Genomic DNA, 18,081 nt, shown 5'->3' with positions numbered 1-18,081 from the left:
GAAAATAATGACCTTCTTAACCTACTCCAATCCAGCTTCTGGCAGTATTGAGTATGGAAATATTGTTGTTATCAATGTTTGACACTAATGGCACAGAATCAACATCACACAAAAATATATCCTGGATTTACTCGACATGTCAACCGCATCTGATACTATCGACCACAGTAGCCTGTTTGAAAAATTCAGAGTTGCTGACACAGTCCTTAAAAGATCTAATTCATTCATCTAAGATTGCATGCAGTAAATTCACTAATGGATAGATTTTAAAAGGTCCGCATGTGCATCCATAAACATGTGCATCTCCCCATGTGCAAAGATACATGCTCTTTTATATAGTATCGGCCCAAATTTAAAAGGGCCACATGCGTAAATAAAGGGGCTTACACGTGTGATTGGGCCTTGCAGATGCCGCACAAATTTTCAGAAGGGCCTGGCCAAGTGCGTAACCACCGTAATGCACCAAAGTGCCAGGCCCTGAAAAAGGGGCAGGCCGGGGGCAGCGTCATTAGCTGCTGACCCGGGGAAGCATGCGCTGGCAGCCAGCCGGCATGCGGAGATTATTTCTGCTCCCGGGGAGCAGTAAGTATTAAAATAAAAAAATTAGGGATAGGTAGGGTTAGATTATGGGTTGGGGAGGAGAGGAGAAAAGGTAGAAAGGGTAGTGTTAGAGATAGGAAAGTTTCCACCCAGTCCACTCTCTCGTTGTGGTATCTCTTTTTTTTTTTTTTTTATCACGGTAACTATTCATATGAAATTTATAGCAAAATGATGGAATCTAGGTCTTAGATTGTAAGCTCTTTGGAAAGGGCCCTATACTTATAGTTGTAAATGTCTTGCACTACAATTGGAAAAGCAGCCTAGAAAACCAAAAATATTATTACTAAGTTTGAGGAAGAAGGAGTTAAATTTTCCCAAGAAGTGAAAGATGGCGCTTGCTCTAGTTATTTTCAGGGAAGGAGAGAATCCTGCCTTGCAGCAGGGAGTTCCAGAAGGTTTCCGGGACACACATCAGCTTGCTGTTATTTTATAGAAAGGAGGAAGTGGTTTACTGAGTTGTACCAGCAGGGTAGTTCACACAGGGGAAACAAGAATGGTATCAACCAGGTTTTTAGGGAGAGGATTTCAGGTATCAAGTCTCTTAAAAAATGCAGTCCAGGGGTTTCTAACTCTGTTTCTCAAGGGCCATAAATGTCTAGTTTTCAGAATACACTCTAATGAATATGCATGAGCTAGATGTGCATATAATTAAGGCAGTGTGCATGCAAATTTATCTCATGCATTGTGCTGGCTCAATAGAAACTTGCCTGGTTTCCTCATCCAGACAGCTAACTTTCCTTCCCAATCAGTCTTCAGACAAAGATCCTTTAAGTTTGAAATTATTTATTGTACAAGTAGTTTTTTTTATTTCTTACAACTGTTGCTTCCAAACATATAGCCCCAGGCAAAGATCTTTGTAGCTGGAAATAGGTAGGAGAGGGGAGAACGGCGTCTCTTGGGATTCAAGGTGAGAAGACAAAAGGGTTCTGAAGCTGATTTAATCTTTAGAAATAAAGCGGTAAGAAGGTATGTAAAAAGGTCGATCGTATCACAGAGCTTTACAAGTGCTCCTGGCTTTGAAACCGCATGGTCAAGACTGAAACAGTCCCAGAGAACTGTTAAAGTGAACGCCTCCACAAGCTGGGGGCAGGGGAGGCCAAGGTATAATAGCAGCGATCCTAGGACCCATGTGACACAGGGGGGGGCATGAAGGGCAGTCCCTTGAGCCAATAAGGCACTTAAGAACACTCAAGTTAGATTGAGAGGGCATGTAGACTCTTCCCAAGTGAGAGAAAACAAGGGGGAGGGAGTTTCTCTTAAGGGCAAAGTTCCTCTTAAAGGCAGGGCTCCCAGACTTTTATCATGGGTTACAAAAAGTGTTTCAATATCAAGAGTTCCCGGAAGGGAGGGGCTGCAGTAAACACAGTTAAGCTACAGTATATACAGATACAAACATGTACCCACTGCTGGGGGCAGAACATGTATACTCATTAGGCTTATCCTTCAAACATGTTGTGATTCTGCCCTCATAGGCAGCCTCTTACCTTCTCTCTGCCTGTCCCGCAGCCTGGAGGCCACAGTCCCTGGTCTTCCTTGCGGCTGGAGCCGCTCCTCAGTCTGCCCTCTGCGGCTTGAGAGGTGCCGACAACGCTGGGACTGTTCCTTGGCTCCGCCCTGCTCTTTGGCGTTAGTAGCAGCATGGCCATTGGCGAAGGTCCTGCACAACTTCCTGCTTCCTGTTCCTAAGATGCGGGCCGCGTCTCTTCACAAGATTTAAAGGGCCCATGGCCGGATATGCCCTAGGCCCCACCTGATGAATGTTTCCTGTCTCAGCCCTATAAATGGGCTGCTTCTCCACTTCAGCTTTGCCTTGCATTGGAGTTACTTGCTCCTGGAAGTCTCATCTTCCAGCACTCCGTCAGGTCTTCGTTCCTCGTTGGACCTCCATGTCTCGTCTTGCTTCCTGAGTCTTCGTTGCTTCCTGTGGTTTCCTGATGTTCCATGTCTTCATGTTCTGAGGTTCGTAGTCCAGGCTTCCTGATGTTTCACTTCCTGATGTTCCGAGGTTTCGCTCCTCCTTTGTCTGTTTCGAGTCCTCTTGACCCTCCAGCTCCTGTGGTTCTCCAGATGACACCTGGCCTCGTCATTGGAGTTTCATCTCAGCTGGATTCCCTTCCTGCGCTTGTCCCGCTCTCCGCGTGGTCCGTGACCAGCCTCTTCAGGTTGTGTAGGGCACGCAATGGGATAGGGTGGTCCACGAACAGTCCCGCGGGTGGACTGTGTAGGGCGCCTTGAGAGACAGTGCCAATGTCTGAACCTTCCCAGCTTCTCATCTCGTCCAAGAGTCTTCCAAGTTCCTCATCTCGTTGACAGTCTTCCAAGATCCTCATCCACTTCCAGAGTCTTCTCATCTCGTCTCGAGTCTTCTGTCTCACAAGGCCTCCGTCTGCCTTCATCCTCAGTCTGGCCTGCTGCTTCTTGCCGATACCCAGCGGCAGGTCCGAAAGGGCTGGGAACAGTCGGAGGACTGTTCAAATACCAACATTGTGTTGTTGGCTTCCAGAAGCATGCAGATCCGGCAGAGGGTCAGACTTTCTCTTCGCACGTGCTGGGACATGCCTCGCCAACCCTTGGTGCTGTCTTGGATTCATCTGCGGTCATGCCAACGCCCAAGGGCACACATTCCCCTCAAGTTGGGATCACTCTCCTAGAGGTCCCTAACATAATAAAACGTGATTGATATATGATCTTTATGGACCGGAGATGGATACCCTGTTATAGACCATCCCTAGGACAAACTGCTATAGTGAAAAAAGAGAATCCTAGATGATCACTGCTTTGGGACATGTGAATGGATACTACAGATTCTTCACCATGTAAATGCCCTAGCTGTCAAATTGTTTATGTTGAAGAAATTTTGTTGCCGTAAAGACTTTTGTTGGAACATCATTTTGAGTGTTGAGACAGTTTTGTGAATCTAAGACATTATACACTAAAGCCCTAGATGTGATTCTTCCTCACCTCCCCCTTGCTTGAGAATGAACCTCACCTGGTGTCCTCCCCTTTTCAGTGAGGACAGGAGGGGGATCACATACATATTAGACTGAGAGGAAACATGAGGAAGTACTTATTTGCTGAGGGGGTGATGGATGCCTGGAATAGCCTTCAAGAAGATGGTGCAGATCGGAACTATAATGGAACTTAAACCTTCTTGGGAAACATACAGGCAGAGGTAGGAGCAAGGTTGAGATGCTGGGTAAAAGACAAATGGAGGGGGAGGGAGGATGGTGGTATTGGCTTACATACTGAAATTTATACGATTAACGAAAATGGTAAATGTCCAGAAAAAGAAGACAACTAGGCAGGCAATTGGTCCTTATCTACCATCATCTATTGTTTCAATGGTTAAAAAAATACATATTATGGATAAAAATATATGCTACACTGTACTAACCTTGGTAATACTAAGTAGCTGATATAAATGTACCACGATCATAAATCTGAAACTCAGTGCCTTTTGAAATAATTATCTTCCTTCCTTTTGTTAGAAGTATAATAGAAATACACATTTACTGAGGCCTGCTTTTTAATTAGTGAAGGATTTTTTTTTTTACAGGTTTAATAAAAGATTTAAAAAGCATAAAGATTAATGGCACTATTGTTTTCTGTACTAGAAAATAATGCCATGAGTTAACATAATCCTGAAACTAAAGCAGTCAAGTTTTATGTAATTTTATTGCATTTTAAAAAATGTGGTTGAGGGAAAAAAATCAAAATTAATTTTGTTCTACAAAATGACTATAGTGAAAAGTTTAAAAACTATTATAGTGGGTTCAGTGTTTTGATTGCAGAAGGCCTTCTAAGGAGACAATAGTACAGTGCAGCATCCCATGCCATTCTGGTTTAGGGAGCAATTTTGAAAACTATATGGAAAAGTCTGTGGGTACTTTTACCCCACGGATTTTGCATCAATTTTAAAATAGAAAGTAGACCAGCACATTCCCTTTGAAACTGTCTAGATAAGAAAAACACCCAGAGAGATTTGAACTTACTTTTGTCCTGAAAAAGCAAAGGACCGAATTTTAAAAGCCTGGCTTGTGCTAAAAAGCTTATATCAGTGAGCATATGGGCCGTGTGCGAGCAACGCACATTTTAAAAGCCGAAAGTTATGTGCATATATACTAGGGATGTGAATTGGGTGATGGAATTGGTTCCGGTTTCGGTAACATGGACCCGCGGGAAATTCTATTTCCTGTGGTCCAGACGGTTTTGTTTTTCGACTGTCCCGATCCAAAAAATAAAACAACCCACCCCTTTAAATCTAATTTACAATCCCCCACATTCCCGACCCCCCCAAACTTTCCTAAAGTACCTGGTGGTCCAGCGGGGGTCCTGGGAGCAATCTCCCGCTCTCGGGCCGTCGGCTGCCAGTAAACAAAATGATGCCAGTGGTCCTTTGCCCTTACCATTTGACAGGGGCTATCGGTGCCATTGGCCGGCCCCTGTCACATGGTAGGAGCAATCTTAAAAAATGGAGCGGGCCATCCATTGCTCCTACCATGTGATAGGGGCCGACCAATGGCACCGATAGCCCTTGTCACATGGTAAGGGCAAAGGGCCATCGGTGCCATTTTGATTAGTGGTAGCCGACAGCCCAAGAACAGGAGATCACTTCCGGGACCCCCGCTGGACCACCAGGTAATTTAGGAAAGTTTTGGGTGGGGGGGGGGCTCATGAGTGTGGGGAATTGTAAATAATTAGATCGAAAGGGTAGGGGTGGGTTTGGGGTTGTTTTTTTCTGTGTGCCCTTTCTCCCCCCCCCCCCCCCCCCAAAACAATAAGAAAACCACACGAAAATTTTGTGGGATTTTCCTATCAATTTCAGGGACCCCCGATACATGACGGATCAGAAAATATCATACGATATGTTCATCCGTCAAAAAAACGATGCAGATCCCTAATATATACATATGTGCGAATAAAAAAGGGGTGGAAAAGGGGCGGAGTTGAAAAGGAGCAGGGCACTCTGGGGTGGACCAGCAGTTATGCACGTAAATCCGTATTTCTGATGAGGAGCATTTCTGCAGATCTCTCGTTTTGGGCTTACATGACAGGGTGAGTGGCCTGGGTCAACTGGGGGGAGTGCAGGTTGAAGAACCAGAGAAGTCTGGATGACCTTGGGATAGACTGGGCAAACTGGAGGACCAATCGGCAATGTCCTTCATGCAAGCATGGTTTTAAAATCCACTTTCCTGGTGCATTAAAGCTGATAAAATCCTAAGGATGATGCACACAGTAGGTTTGCTTGAGTAACAGCTTAAAATTAGGAGCATACTTCTGTGCACTAGACTTATTTTAAATCTGGTGTGTGTAAAAATTCATACTTGATTTAAAATTATAGCGTATCTCCGCTTGCGCCCTCATATGTGAATGTATGGGTACCCAGGTGCTCATTTTAAAATTGGCTTGAAAGTGAGCAGCATTAAAAATGCAAAACTATGTATGTTGTTACCTCCCCCAACTCTAATCCCACCTCCCTTTTCCTGGGTAAAAATACGCACTTTATTAGTTCCCCTGCATACTGGTACCCGCACACAGGGAGGGCGATTCTCAGACAGTCTTTTTACCCGGGTAATTAGCTATTGTGATAGTGAATGTGGTTCTAGTGATACAGACAGCTTTTTTTACTTCATCCACCTAAAGATTCTCTCTGTCTGTGCAAAGGTAAGTACACAACTCAAGCATGACTTCAGTTTAGTCAGGTTACCAACTGGTTCAATTTGGGGGGGGGGGGGGGGAGAGGGCAAAGGACAGCCTATCCCAGTCCTGGTTTCACTCCTGCTTCATGCACGGGCTGGACTTCTTAGGCAAATCAGAACTACATGTTCATGCAAGCAAAGGGATAAAACCAAGAACTGATTGACCTGTTCTAAAAATATGGAATCAGCAGGTAACCCTAATTTTAAAGGAGGGTCTATCAAATTATTAGTCTTGTTTCACATACATTAGCTCAACCTACCAACTATAGAGAGGATCACTACAACAAAATCAAAGATGTTCCAGCCAATGGTAAAGAAGTAGTATCTCAGAGCGAAAACCTTGAGCAAGCATTCGCCGCTGAAAATGACAATGAAGGCCAAATTGATGTTGGAAAGGAGGTCGTCAGTCTGCTTGCTTTGCCCATCTGTCTCCACCATCATGGCAACCATGTTAAGGCAGATAAGGATCATGATGATAATGTCAAACGCTTGCTTTGTTACAATATCAAAAATAAAACCTTGGAATTTGTTCTGAAAATAAAAAAAGAGACACGGTTGGTAGGCAAGGTTAAATAAAACACATTTTTTGACAATTGTTGCCAGCAGTATTCTACTTTAGAAAAACACATTTCAAGGGGGAAAACATGACATGCAAACATTACCATTATCAGAAAAAGGTTAAACAGTTCTCCACTATTTTAACATATTTTGGTTGGTATTGTTTTCATTCATAGTGCTCATTATAAAACATGTAGGAGCCTATTTAACTTAAGCATTAACAATAACAAGTGCTAAATGCTTGGATTACTGCTTAATGCTTGCATACACTTATGATTGTATTTGTATTAATGTTAACAAACAGATTTACCTACTAATGTGCATTAAAACTTTAAATGAGCTGTTAATATAAAAAAATTATACAAAGCAGATCATTTAACAACAGCACATACAGCATTAGCAAATGCATCCACATTAATGCCACTGCAATGCAAAAATGTAACTACACCTACAGGAGGGTAGCTAAAGGTTTTGCTTACACAAGTGTGATAACTCAAATAAAAATACATGTTATTGCAATACATTTAGTACACTATTCATAGTGAGGGCCAGATTTTCCAATAGGCACACTGTACCTAGAGTGGCAAAGATCTGGGGGCAGCAAACTGGCTGAAGACTTGCTGTCTTCCATCTGTGCTGAACCTCAAGCATCAGAAAACAGCCCTCTGCTTCCTAATCCTGCCTCTCTCCTCCCAGGGAATGTGCAGGGAACAAGATGGGAGGGGATGAGCCCAGAGCAAACAAGGATCATTTTGAAGAAGTTAGGAGGGGCTGAGTGGGGATCATTTGGGGGGGTGGGGGGTGAGGAGAGAGGCTGGGGGATGTTTGTATGTGAGAGAAAAGAGAACAGGGAAGGGGGCAGTGTTTGTGAGACAGAAGGGATTAGTGCTAGCTGTGAGGGTGTGTGTATGCCAGATTGAGTGGACTGAACTAGGGAAGGGACACTTGTCTTCTCCCTCATTCCCCCCCCCCCCCCCCCCACACAATTGTGATTTTGTCTTCCTTGACCTCAGATTCTTTATCCCAAATCATGGAACTTTCATTCCTTCCCACCTTCTCTCTCCTCCCCACATCCTGGAACTCTGCCCTCAAACCCTCCTACTTCCTCCTCAATCCTAAAACTACCTTCCCTCTCCTTTCTCTTCTCATATCCCAGATTCCTGATCTTTCCCCACCTCCTCGATCTACCTCATCTCCCATCCTCCCCATCCCGTCCTTTCTCCCTATCCCCGATCCTCATTCCTTCTCACACTTTTCCCTGCATTTCTAGTTCTGTCATTTTCTCCTCACCACATCTCTAGTCTTCTCCCCATTCCTGATTACTCCTCCCTCTACCTGTCCTTGAGATCTTTTCTCTTCAACCAAATAAGAAAAATTATACAGACACAAGCAAGTTTGGAAAATTACTTCATTTTTATAATGCAATATAAATGTTTTCCAATGTGTTCAGAATTTTCTCATTTTTCCCTCAGAATCTACCTCTGAGCTGCCACAGGAATCAGTGGGATTCTACCTTAAAACTTCTGCCCCCTGTTGTTTGATCCTGGAAGGGAGAGTGTTGAGGGGATGACAGCACCAACAGTGACTAGGTGTCAAAACCCTAAATCAGTCACTGGGTGAGGGTATTTTTCAAAGGGACTTCTGCGGGTAAAGTAATGCTTTACCCGCAGAAGTAGCCCATTAAAAAACTGTGGGGACAATATTCAGAACCTAGCAGGTAATCTAAGTTAGCCGAATATCCCCGTAGAAATTGCTACTTTCCCGGATAAGTCTTGTCTGTCTGTTTAGACCTGCTATTGTGCAGGTCTAACTTAGCCAGATAAGTTATCCATTTAAGGCTGAATATCGCTACTAAGCTATATAATTTATCCGGCTACATAGCACCACCCAATCTGCCCATTCTCCACCTTTAATCAGACAGCCAGATTAGTGATTTATAACCGGATATTCAGCGGCCACTAGATAGATGGACAAGTCCTATTTATTTGGTTATCTGGAATCTGAATATTGACTGCTGTGTGACTGATAGTCGTGTAGATTACACACATACACACTGTGGGGCAGATTTTATAAAACTATGAGCGTGCAAACAAAAGTACGCCGGATTTCAATAGATACGCGCGTAGCCGAGCGTATCTGTTAAAATCCGGGTCGGCGCGTGCAAGGCTGCTCAAAATCGGCAGCCTGCGTGCGCCGAGCCGTGCAGCCTGCCTCCGTTCCCTCCGAGGTCGCTCCGAAATCGAAGTGGCCTCGGAGGGAACTTTCCTTCTACCCCCCCCCCCCCGTACCTTCCCCTCTCTTCCCCTATCTAACCCACCCCCCCAGCCCTATCTAACCCCCCTATCTTTGTTGCACAAGTTATGCCTGCCCGAGGCAGGCGTAACCTGCGCGCGCCGGGCCGGCCTCCGGCACGCCATGGTCTGGTCCGGGGGCTGGTCCGGAGGCCATGGCCACGCCCCGGAACGCCCCCGATGATGCGCCGGCCATGACACGTCCCACGACCCCCCCCCCCCCGATGATGCACCGGCTGCGACATGCCCCCGACGCGCGTCCCGGGGCTTTGCGCGCACCGGCAGCCTATGCAAGATAGGCTCGACGCGCGCAGGGGGGGTTTGGGGTAGGTTTTCGGGGGTTATGCGCGTAACCAACACACGTAACCCTTTGAAAATCTACCCTCTGTGTACCTATTTTTATGCACACTAGGGAAAGACATTCCAGAAGGAAGAGTTTGGGTGAGGTTGGGGCTTACATGCATAATTTTTAATTTTAAAAAGTATGCATGTAAATTCTTTTGGCAAAACTATGTGCATTAAATAGTTTCTGACCTACCCTGCACCTGAGGAGAGTGGGGTCCAGTATTCTGCCATGAGAGAATGGTGGCTAATGTAGGGACATTACCACTGAGGCCCTGAGGTGAGCTTTGTCCAGCCGGACTCTTGGTACTGTCCTCTGTCGTAATGCCCTGAAGCTCCAACCACCAATGTCTGCAGAAGGGCTTTTAACAGACTGAGCTGCCGCTTGCATTTCAGAACTGAGTTTCCGGCCTAGCCTGTGCCTGAGGAGAGTGGGGGAACCAGTGTTCTGCCATGAGAGAGTGGTGGCCAATGTAGGGGCATTGCCTTCAATGTGTCTGAACATTTTTAATCCTGCTATAGTCTTTGGAAGAGAAATAATGGGAGGGGAATTAATAGGAGATGCAAATAACATTTTAAAAGGAAATGTTTGATTCCTGGAAAACTGAATGTGGCTAGAGATATGGAAAATAAGTTTTCTGATGAAAATTTAAGTTGTTTGTTATTTAATGCAGGGTATGTGGGCAAGAAAGCTACTTTGATTCATGATTTAATTGTAAAGATCTAGTGTTTATCACTGAGTCTTAGTTATCTGAAGAGTCTATGTCTTTGAACCTTCTATTTGTCTGGGGGGGAAGCGAGGGAAGAGAGTGGGTGGAGTAGCAATTATTTTTAGATCAGTTTGGAAACTAGAACAGATACAGTTGAGGGTAGATTGTGAAATATATACTTGTTAAGATAGGGAAAAAGGAAGGAGTTGGGATTTTAGAAGTTAATTTACCACCAGGTAATGCAAAACTGAATCTGCAGATAGATCTGATTGAATTTATTGGGGAAGTAGCATTAAGATTCATGAAGTTATTGGATATGGGGGATTTTAATTTTCATATAGAGGATTCATGTTCTATGGCACAACATTTTTTGTCAGATCTTGCCACCTAAACTAAGAACAGAGGGTAAATTTCTCTACCATAAGGGTAGCCATACATTAGATCTAATTTTTGGCTCTGGAAAATTTCATCAGGAGAGACTATACATTAAGATATGAATTTTAAGACCCATGTGCAAGCGCAGATGTGCGCACGTAAGCCAGCTCGCACCAATGGACATGGCCATTTTATAACATACGTGCACATATGTGCATATGTTATAAAATTGGCTGCATGCATGTACATGTGCGCTCAATTTTATACAGATACGTATGTATGCAGAAATGCCTCATCACTGTGTGTGTGTGTGTGTGGGGGGGGATTTTATAAGGGGTGTGCGCCAAGGCTATTTACCCTTTTCCTAGTTCATTCCAAGCTCACCCAGTATAGGGATAGGACTTCCTAATCTCTCCAGTTTTAAAAGCTCCCTTCTCCCCTGTTAGACCTGACCCTAAAAAACTCCGCTGACTAGCCCTGATTTTTCTATTTTTTGACTTAAATGCCAGCAATAGCAGAAGTAAGGTTTGACAGTGGGGACCCCCAACGCACGCTTGTACGTGTATTTACATGCACATCTCTTGCTCTTCCCCCTACAAGCCCATGGGCCACCCAGACCCCACCTATTCCCCGCCCCTTTTCTGAAATGTTTTATTTGTGCACGTACCGGGAGATAACACGCATACAAGGGATGCTTCTTAAAATCTGCACAGCACGTGCTGGCCTGAGACATGCATGCTTCTCCCAGATTTGGTACGCATAGGGCATTTAAAATCCACCAGTAAGGGGAAGGATATAGAGATATTAAAAGTCTGATCATAAGATTATTGAGTTTACTTTTAAGATACAAAATCTTGATGGTGTCAATTGGATAATATGAAGAAGAGGAGAACCAGATGAAAAATAGATGAGGGATCTTTCTTCTCAAAGTGGAAGGAAGAGTTTCAGAATTGTGAGGATAAAGACGTGAACAAATTAGTGACCAATTGGAATAGGTATTTTGCTGATGTTTTGGATGGATTTGCACCTGTAAAGTTGTTATGCAATAAGCCAAAATCATTACCACCCTGATTTAATTTTGAACTTTGAGCTCAGCATCAAGTTGTTAAAAGATTAGAAAGGCTTTGGATGAAAACAAATGTTTGGCAAATAAGATTGCAATGGCGTAAGGCTCTAAAAGCTTATTCGGCCAATGTTATAAGAAGCTCAGATTTCAAAATATTTCTAAGCAAATATTTAAAACAACTCATAATTTGTTAGAAAATTCTTGCAAATTTTCTACTGACATGCCTAAGAATGGTAACAATTTTGTAAACTGTTGGAAGGCACAGTTACAGAAATGTAATGGAGAATTGGATATGAAGACTAGAGGTGTTTTGGCTTCAGAAGATATAGGCTTGAAACTGCATCAGGAGGAAGGCTTGATTGAATTTGATTTGTTGAATGGAGATAGGTTCAAACATTTGTTGTCAGCTTGTAGGGCTACGTGGCACTTATTTGATCCATGTCCCTCTTTTCTTTTCAAAAGCCCTTCTGGATGACTTTCTATCCTGGTTATGTCAAATATGGAATACCTCTTTGCAAGAGGGTTGTATTCCATTGGAACTTAAGAAAATTGTTTTAATACCATTGTTAAAAAAACAAACCCAACCACACTCTGCATGTCTCAGACTGCAGTAATTATCGTCCAGTGGCCAACTTGGATGAGGTGGGAGGCTTGGATTAGGAGAGGCTTAGGAGGGGCTACAGTACAGTAGATGGTGTTGTTAGCTAATATAAACAAGGAAGTTATATACTCTAGAGATGGGGGTGAGGCAGTTTCTTTTTGTTAGAATATCTAATTCCTTTGATCTAGTTGATCATAATATTCTGTTGTCACATTGTAAACAGTTAGGAATGGGAGGAAATGTTCTACAATGGCTTTTGTCTTTTTTTGAGTGATAGGTCCTCAGTGGTTTGAGTTAGGGTTAAAATGTCATAACTGTTTGAGGTGAATTGATGTTTCTAAAAGGCTCTGCACTATACCCTTTATTGTTTAATGTCTTTATGTGCCCATTAGTAGCTCTAATCCACAATTTAGGTTTTAAAGAGGTTTATGTGTATGATGACAGTATCCAGCTGGTGGTTCCAGCTGGAAAGGATGCTATACTAGCTAAAAGAACATCTTTCAAGCAATGGAAAAGGGATCCAAATGAAGAAAACAGGAATAACAGCATAAGCATTGGCAAGTTAGAAGCAAAGCATTAATAAGGAAGGTAAAGAGAGAATATGAAAAAAAGCTTGCCATGGAAGCAAAAAATCAAAATAAAAACTTTTCCAGGTACATTCTATGTAGAAAGTCTGCACGGAAGTCAGTTGGATCATTAGACAATCAAGCTGAGAGACTAAATTAATTATTTTCTTTGGTCTTCACTGAGGAAGATACCCATGCCAGAAATGATATTCAAAGGTGATCATTCAGCAGAACTGAATAAAATCTCAGTGTACACGGTGGATATAATAGGGCAAATTGACAAACTAAAGAGTAACAAATCACTTGGACCAAATGGTATACATCCCAGAGTGCTGAAAGAATTAAAAAATGAAATTGCAGACCCGCTATTAGTAATTTGTAAACTATCAATTTAATCATCAATGGTTCCCAAAGACTAGAGGGTTGCCAATATAACATCAATTTCTAAAAAGGTATCCAGGAGTACGTCAGACGAACTACAAACTAGTGAGTCTGATGTCTTTCCCAGGCAAAATGGAATAAACTATCATAAAGAACAAAACTGCTGACCATATAGATAAGCATAGTTTAATGGGTCAAAGCCACACAGATTTAGCCAACATAATTCTTGCCTCACCAATCTGCTACATTTTTTGAGAGTGTAAATAAACATGTGGATAGAGGTGAACCACTTGATATAGTGTATCTGGATTTCCAGAAAGCATTTGACAAAGCACCTTATGAGAAACTTCTTAGGAAATTAAAAAGTCATGGGGTAAGGGGCAGTGTTCTATTTTGGACTGAAAACTGGTTAAAAGATAGAAAACAGAGAGCAAAGCTAAATGGTAAGTTTTCCAAATGGAGAAAGGTGGATAGTGGAATGCCCCAGGGATCTAATCTGGGACTACTACTTTTTAATATATTTATAAACGAACTGAAAATGGGAACAAGTGAGGTAATCAAATTTGCCGATGACACCAAATTATTCAAAGTTGTTAAATCACATGAGGATTGTGAGAAATTGCAAGAATACCATGTAAACTGGGAGATGGCTTGCAAATGACAAATGACATTTAATGTGGAAAACTACATAGTGCTGCACTTAAGGAACAGTAACCCAAATTACAGCTACACAATGCATGGTTCCACATTAGGAGTCACCATTCAGGAACAGGATCTAGGCATTATCATTGATAATACATTGAACTCTTCTGCTCAGAGTGCAGAAGCAGCCAAGAAAGCAAATAGAATGCCAGTAATTATTAGGGAAGGAATGGAGAATAAATCATAGAATATCATAATGCCTTTGTATCGACCTTATCTTAAATATTGTGTGCAGTTCTGGTCACCACATTCTAAAAAAGATATAGCAGAATTAGAAAAGGTACAGAGAAGGGCAACCAAAATGATAAAGGGGATGGAACGAGTCCCCTATGAGGAAAGGCGAAAGAGGTTAGGACTCTTCAGCTTGGAGAAGAGATGGCTGAGGGGAGTTATGATAGAGGTCTATAAAATAATGAGTGGAGTGGAATAAGTAAAAGTGAATTGGTTGTTTACTCTTTCAAAAAGTACAAACACTAGGGGACATACAATGAAGTTATTAGGTGATACTCTTAAAACTAATAATTAAGCTCAGGAATTTGTTGCCAGAAGATGTGGTGAAAGCTATTAGTGTAGTTGCATTTTTAAAAAGTTTGTAAAAGTTCCTGGAGGAAAAGTCTATAAACCGTTATTAAGGTGGAGTTGCAGAAATCCACTTCTTACCCCTTGAGTGTTACGCATCCCGGCTGTGTTGGTGCCATGGTCGGGCATGCTCACCTCGTGCGGCCCTCCACCAGTTCCAGTCTTGCCACAGCCGCCAGCTCCTGACATCCCCGATGCTCTCCCCAGGCGTCCTCGGCCTCTTCCATGCCACTGGCCTCTCAGCGGAGCTCCCGAAGGGGCTCTGCATCTTCCATCTCCTCGGCCCCGCCCCTAGGCGCGTTGTGTGGCCGATGTCGCTGACTAAAGGGCCAAGGCGAGAAACCCAGCTCGGACGCATTCCGATGACATCACACAGCCCCAGTATATAAGGCGAGGCTCTGTCTCCAGAACCTCGCTTTGGCAATTGGGTCAACACCTCGGTGTATCTAGTTTGCCTGTTCCTTGATCCTGTGTTCCAGGGTCTCTTTGTTCCAGCGTATCCTGTGTTCCAGCGTCTCCTTGTTGCAGCGTCTCCGTGTCCCAGTGTCCCCATGGTTCTCTGTGCGTTCAGCGTCTGTCTTGTTCCTGCTCCACGTTCCCTGGTAGTACCCTTCGGACTGATTCTTGGTACTGACCTCTGCTTGCCTGACTATGACTGACCGCTGCCTGGACCTGACCTTTGCCTGCCTTCTGACCATGATGACCGCTGCTTGGAATTCATCTCTGCCTGCCTGACCATGTTGACCGCCGCTTGAAACTGACCCTTGCTTGCCTTGACTATGCCCGTACTGACCTTTGGATTTGATCCCTGCCTCGGCTGACCACTTCTGGATAGATTCTCTGGCTTTGACCCTTGCGCTTCACTCGGACACTCTCTTCTGGCCTACTGTGACTACCAGACCAACCTGCTTGGATTACAACAATGGCCTTCATTTGACCAGACCCACAGGCACTGCCTGTTCTGCCCGGAGAGCCTTCCTGAACTGCTACCTCCCTGAGGTCTCTGGAGCCTCAAGTTCAGGTCTGGTCCATCCTCTCTGCGTCAGCCACGCACCCTTGCTCTTGGTGTGCACACCCCTCTCTGCTACCTCTCCGGGAGACCCTCCGAGGCCCACCTAAGTCCAGGTGGTCCGGGTACCCAAGGGCTCAACCTGCAGAAACCACAGACTGTTATTGGGGAAGCTCCAGCTAGCCTCTGTCTCATCAAGTGCTCTGACTCCTGGTGGCAGGCGCTCTCCGGGTCTGACCAGAGGGCTGTACCAATCCTGCACCAGGCCAAGGGTCCACCTCCAGCATAACATGTTGCCAAGTCCATGGACTCGGTGGAGTCTCCTGCCTTGCAGGCCATTCCAGGTCTAGTCACTCATGTCTGAGAGCAACGACGGATCATGGAAGCATTGGCGTCCTCCATGGAAAAGATGCGTTTTCAATTGGAGGAATCTGCCATGTCCAACCCAGGGGCTCTTGCCCATACCTTGCCCTCATGGGCATCGCTGGCCCTCCCAGCTCCACCCCGTTTTGATGGGGACCCTCGCCTATGTTGAGGCTTCATAAACCAATGTTATATGTAGTTCTCATTGCAACCCTCGCTTTTTCCCGATGAAACAACTAAGATTACGTTCATCCTCTTGCATCTTGAGGTGAAGGCCCTGGCATGGGCCTCCCTGCTCTGGGCGCGTTCTGACGCAATTCTTCACCAGCTCCCTCAGTTCATCTCAGTCTTCCGATGCACCTTCAAGGACCCAGGTCGACAGGTGATTGCTGGCCACCACCTACTCCATTTCCGTCAAGGCTCGTACTTGCTCGTGGAATATACAGTGGAATTCAGAACACTAGCAACTGAGTTAGGTTGGCAAGAGGACTGCCTGAGGGCACTATACCTCGAGGGAATGTCTCCGTCCCTTAAAGATGAATTAGCCACCTGTGAGTTCCCCCTATCTCTGGAAGACCTGATATCCCTGGTCGGTAAAATCGACTACCGTCTTCGGCAATGGCATCAGGAGATAAGAGCACTTCGACCTCCTGCCCTATGGTCACACCGTTTAGTGAGTCCCCATTTGAAGGCCCTACCAGCAGCTCCTCAAATTCCTGAGGAACAAATACAGATCAACCACGGCCGTCTGACTCCAGAGGAACGTCTCCGACGAAGAAAATCTGGTCTCTGCTTGTATTGCGGTGGTTCTGGACACCTTCTCCAGACTTGTCCTGTGTGTCTGGGAAACTGCAAAGCCTGAGCCCGGCAGGGTCCCGAGCTTGGGTGCTACAGTTTCTGGCCCTCAACTATTGCTGCCTAACTCGCTCCTTAGGGAGTCACATTCATTCGCCACCACAGCCCTCGTGGACACTAGGAGGAGTGGAAATTTCATTTTGGAGGAGATTGTCACACACCTTCAGATACCAGTCCAACCACTGGAGGTACCACTATGTATCACCTCAATTCAAGTAGAAATTCTTCCTGATCATATCAATCACCGTACTGGCTATTCGCCTCATTGCTGGAATCCTCCATGACGAGGAGATCTCCCTCCTGATCTTGAAACGATCAACATACCCCATAGTCCTTGGACTTCCTTGGCTCTAGTTACATGCACCCCAATTCAACTGGAAATCCTTGCAACTCACCCAGTGGGGTTCCCCATGTCAAGCCCACTGTCTATGGCAAGTATCTCCATCTGTGACAGTCCTGAGCTCTACAACCCTTCCTGGGTTACCGGTTCCATACTTGGAATTTAAAGACGTGTTCTCCAAACAATATCCTGCCTCCACTCCGGAAGTTCAACTGCCCCATAGAACTTCTACCTGGAACCATGCCTCCCAAGTGCAGAACCTATCCTCTTTAACTCCCGGAAACCGAAGTGATGTCAACATACATCAAGGAAAATTTGGCCAAAAGTTCAAAAGACCCTCTACTTCCCCGGTAGGCACCGGGTTCTTCTTTGTCAAGAAAAATGGTGGCAGTCTAAGACCACGCATAGATTACAGAGGACTGAACGCAGAAACCTGGAAGGACCAATACCCACTGCCACTTATCAGTGAACTGTTCAACCGCCTGCAGGATGCACAAATCTTTACTAAACTAGATCTGCGAGGAGCATATAACCTAGTACGAATTCAACTGGAAGACATCTGGAAAACTGCCTTCAACACAAGAGACGGTCACTACGAGTATGTAGTAATGCCCTTCATAAGAACATAAGAAATTGCCATGCTGGGTCAGACCAAGGGGTCCATCAAGCCCATCATCCTGTTTCCAACAGAGGCCAAACCAGGCCACAAGAACCTGGCAATTACCCAAACACTAAGAAGATCCCATGCTACTGATGCAAGTAGTAGCAGTGGCTATTCCCTAAGTTAACTTGATTAATAGCAGTTAATGGACTTCTCCTCCAAAAACGTATCCAAACCTTTTTTGAACCCAGCTACACTAACTGCACTAACCATATCCTCTGGCAACAAATTCAAGAGCTTTATTGAGCATTGAGTGAAAAATAATTTTCTCTGGTTAGTCTTAAATGTGCTACTTCCTAACTGCATGGAATGCCCCCTAGTCCTTCTAGTATTCAAAAGTGTAAATAACTGATTAACATCTACTCGTTCAAGACCTCTCACGA

At 44.5% G+C, this 18,081-nt stretch overlaps 1 protein-coding gene across 13 annotated transcripts in view; it reads right to left on the bottom strand.

The window, feature by feature from the left end:
* LOC115084076 (sodium channel protein type 5 subunit alpha-like) overlaps positions 1–18,081 on the bottom strand; it is a 1,049,386-nt gene that overhangs the window by 18,798 nt on the left and 1,012,507 nt on the right. For all 13 annotated transcript variants that reach the window (XM_029588401.1, XM_029588411.1, XM_029588408.1 and 10 more), the window contains one exon: positions 6,560–6,830. In XM_029588401.1, the coding sequence (XP_029444261.1) occupies positions 6,560–6,830 (271 nt within the window). The remainder of the gene's footprint in view (positions 1–6,559; positions 6,831–18,081) is intronic.

This window comes from Rhinatrema bivittatum, chromosome 2, assembly GCF_901001135.1.
Source record: "Rhinatrema bivittatum chromosome 2, aRhiBiv1.1, whole genome shotgun sequence".
In the NCBI taxonomy this organism is placed as follows: domain Eukaryota; kingdom Metazoa; phylum Chordata; class Amphibia; order Gymnophiona; family Rhinatrematidae; genus Rhinatrema; species Rhinatrema bivittatum.
This window is presented reverse-complemented; position numbering and strand designations above follow the sequence as displayed.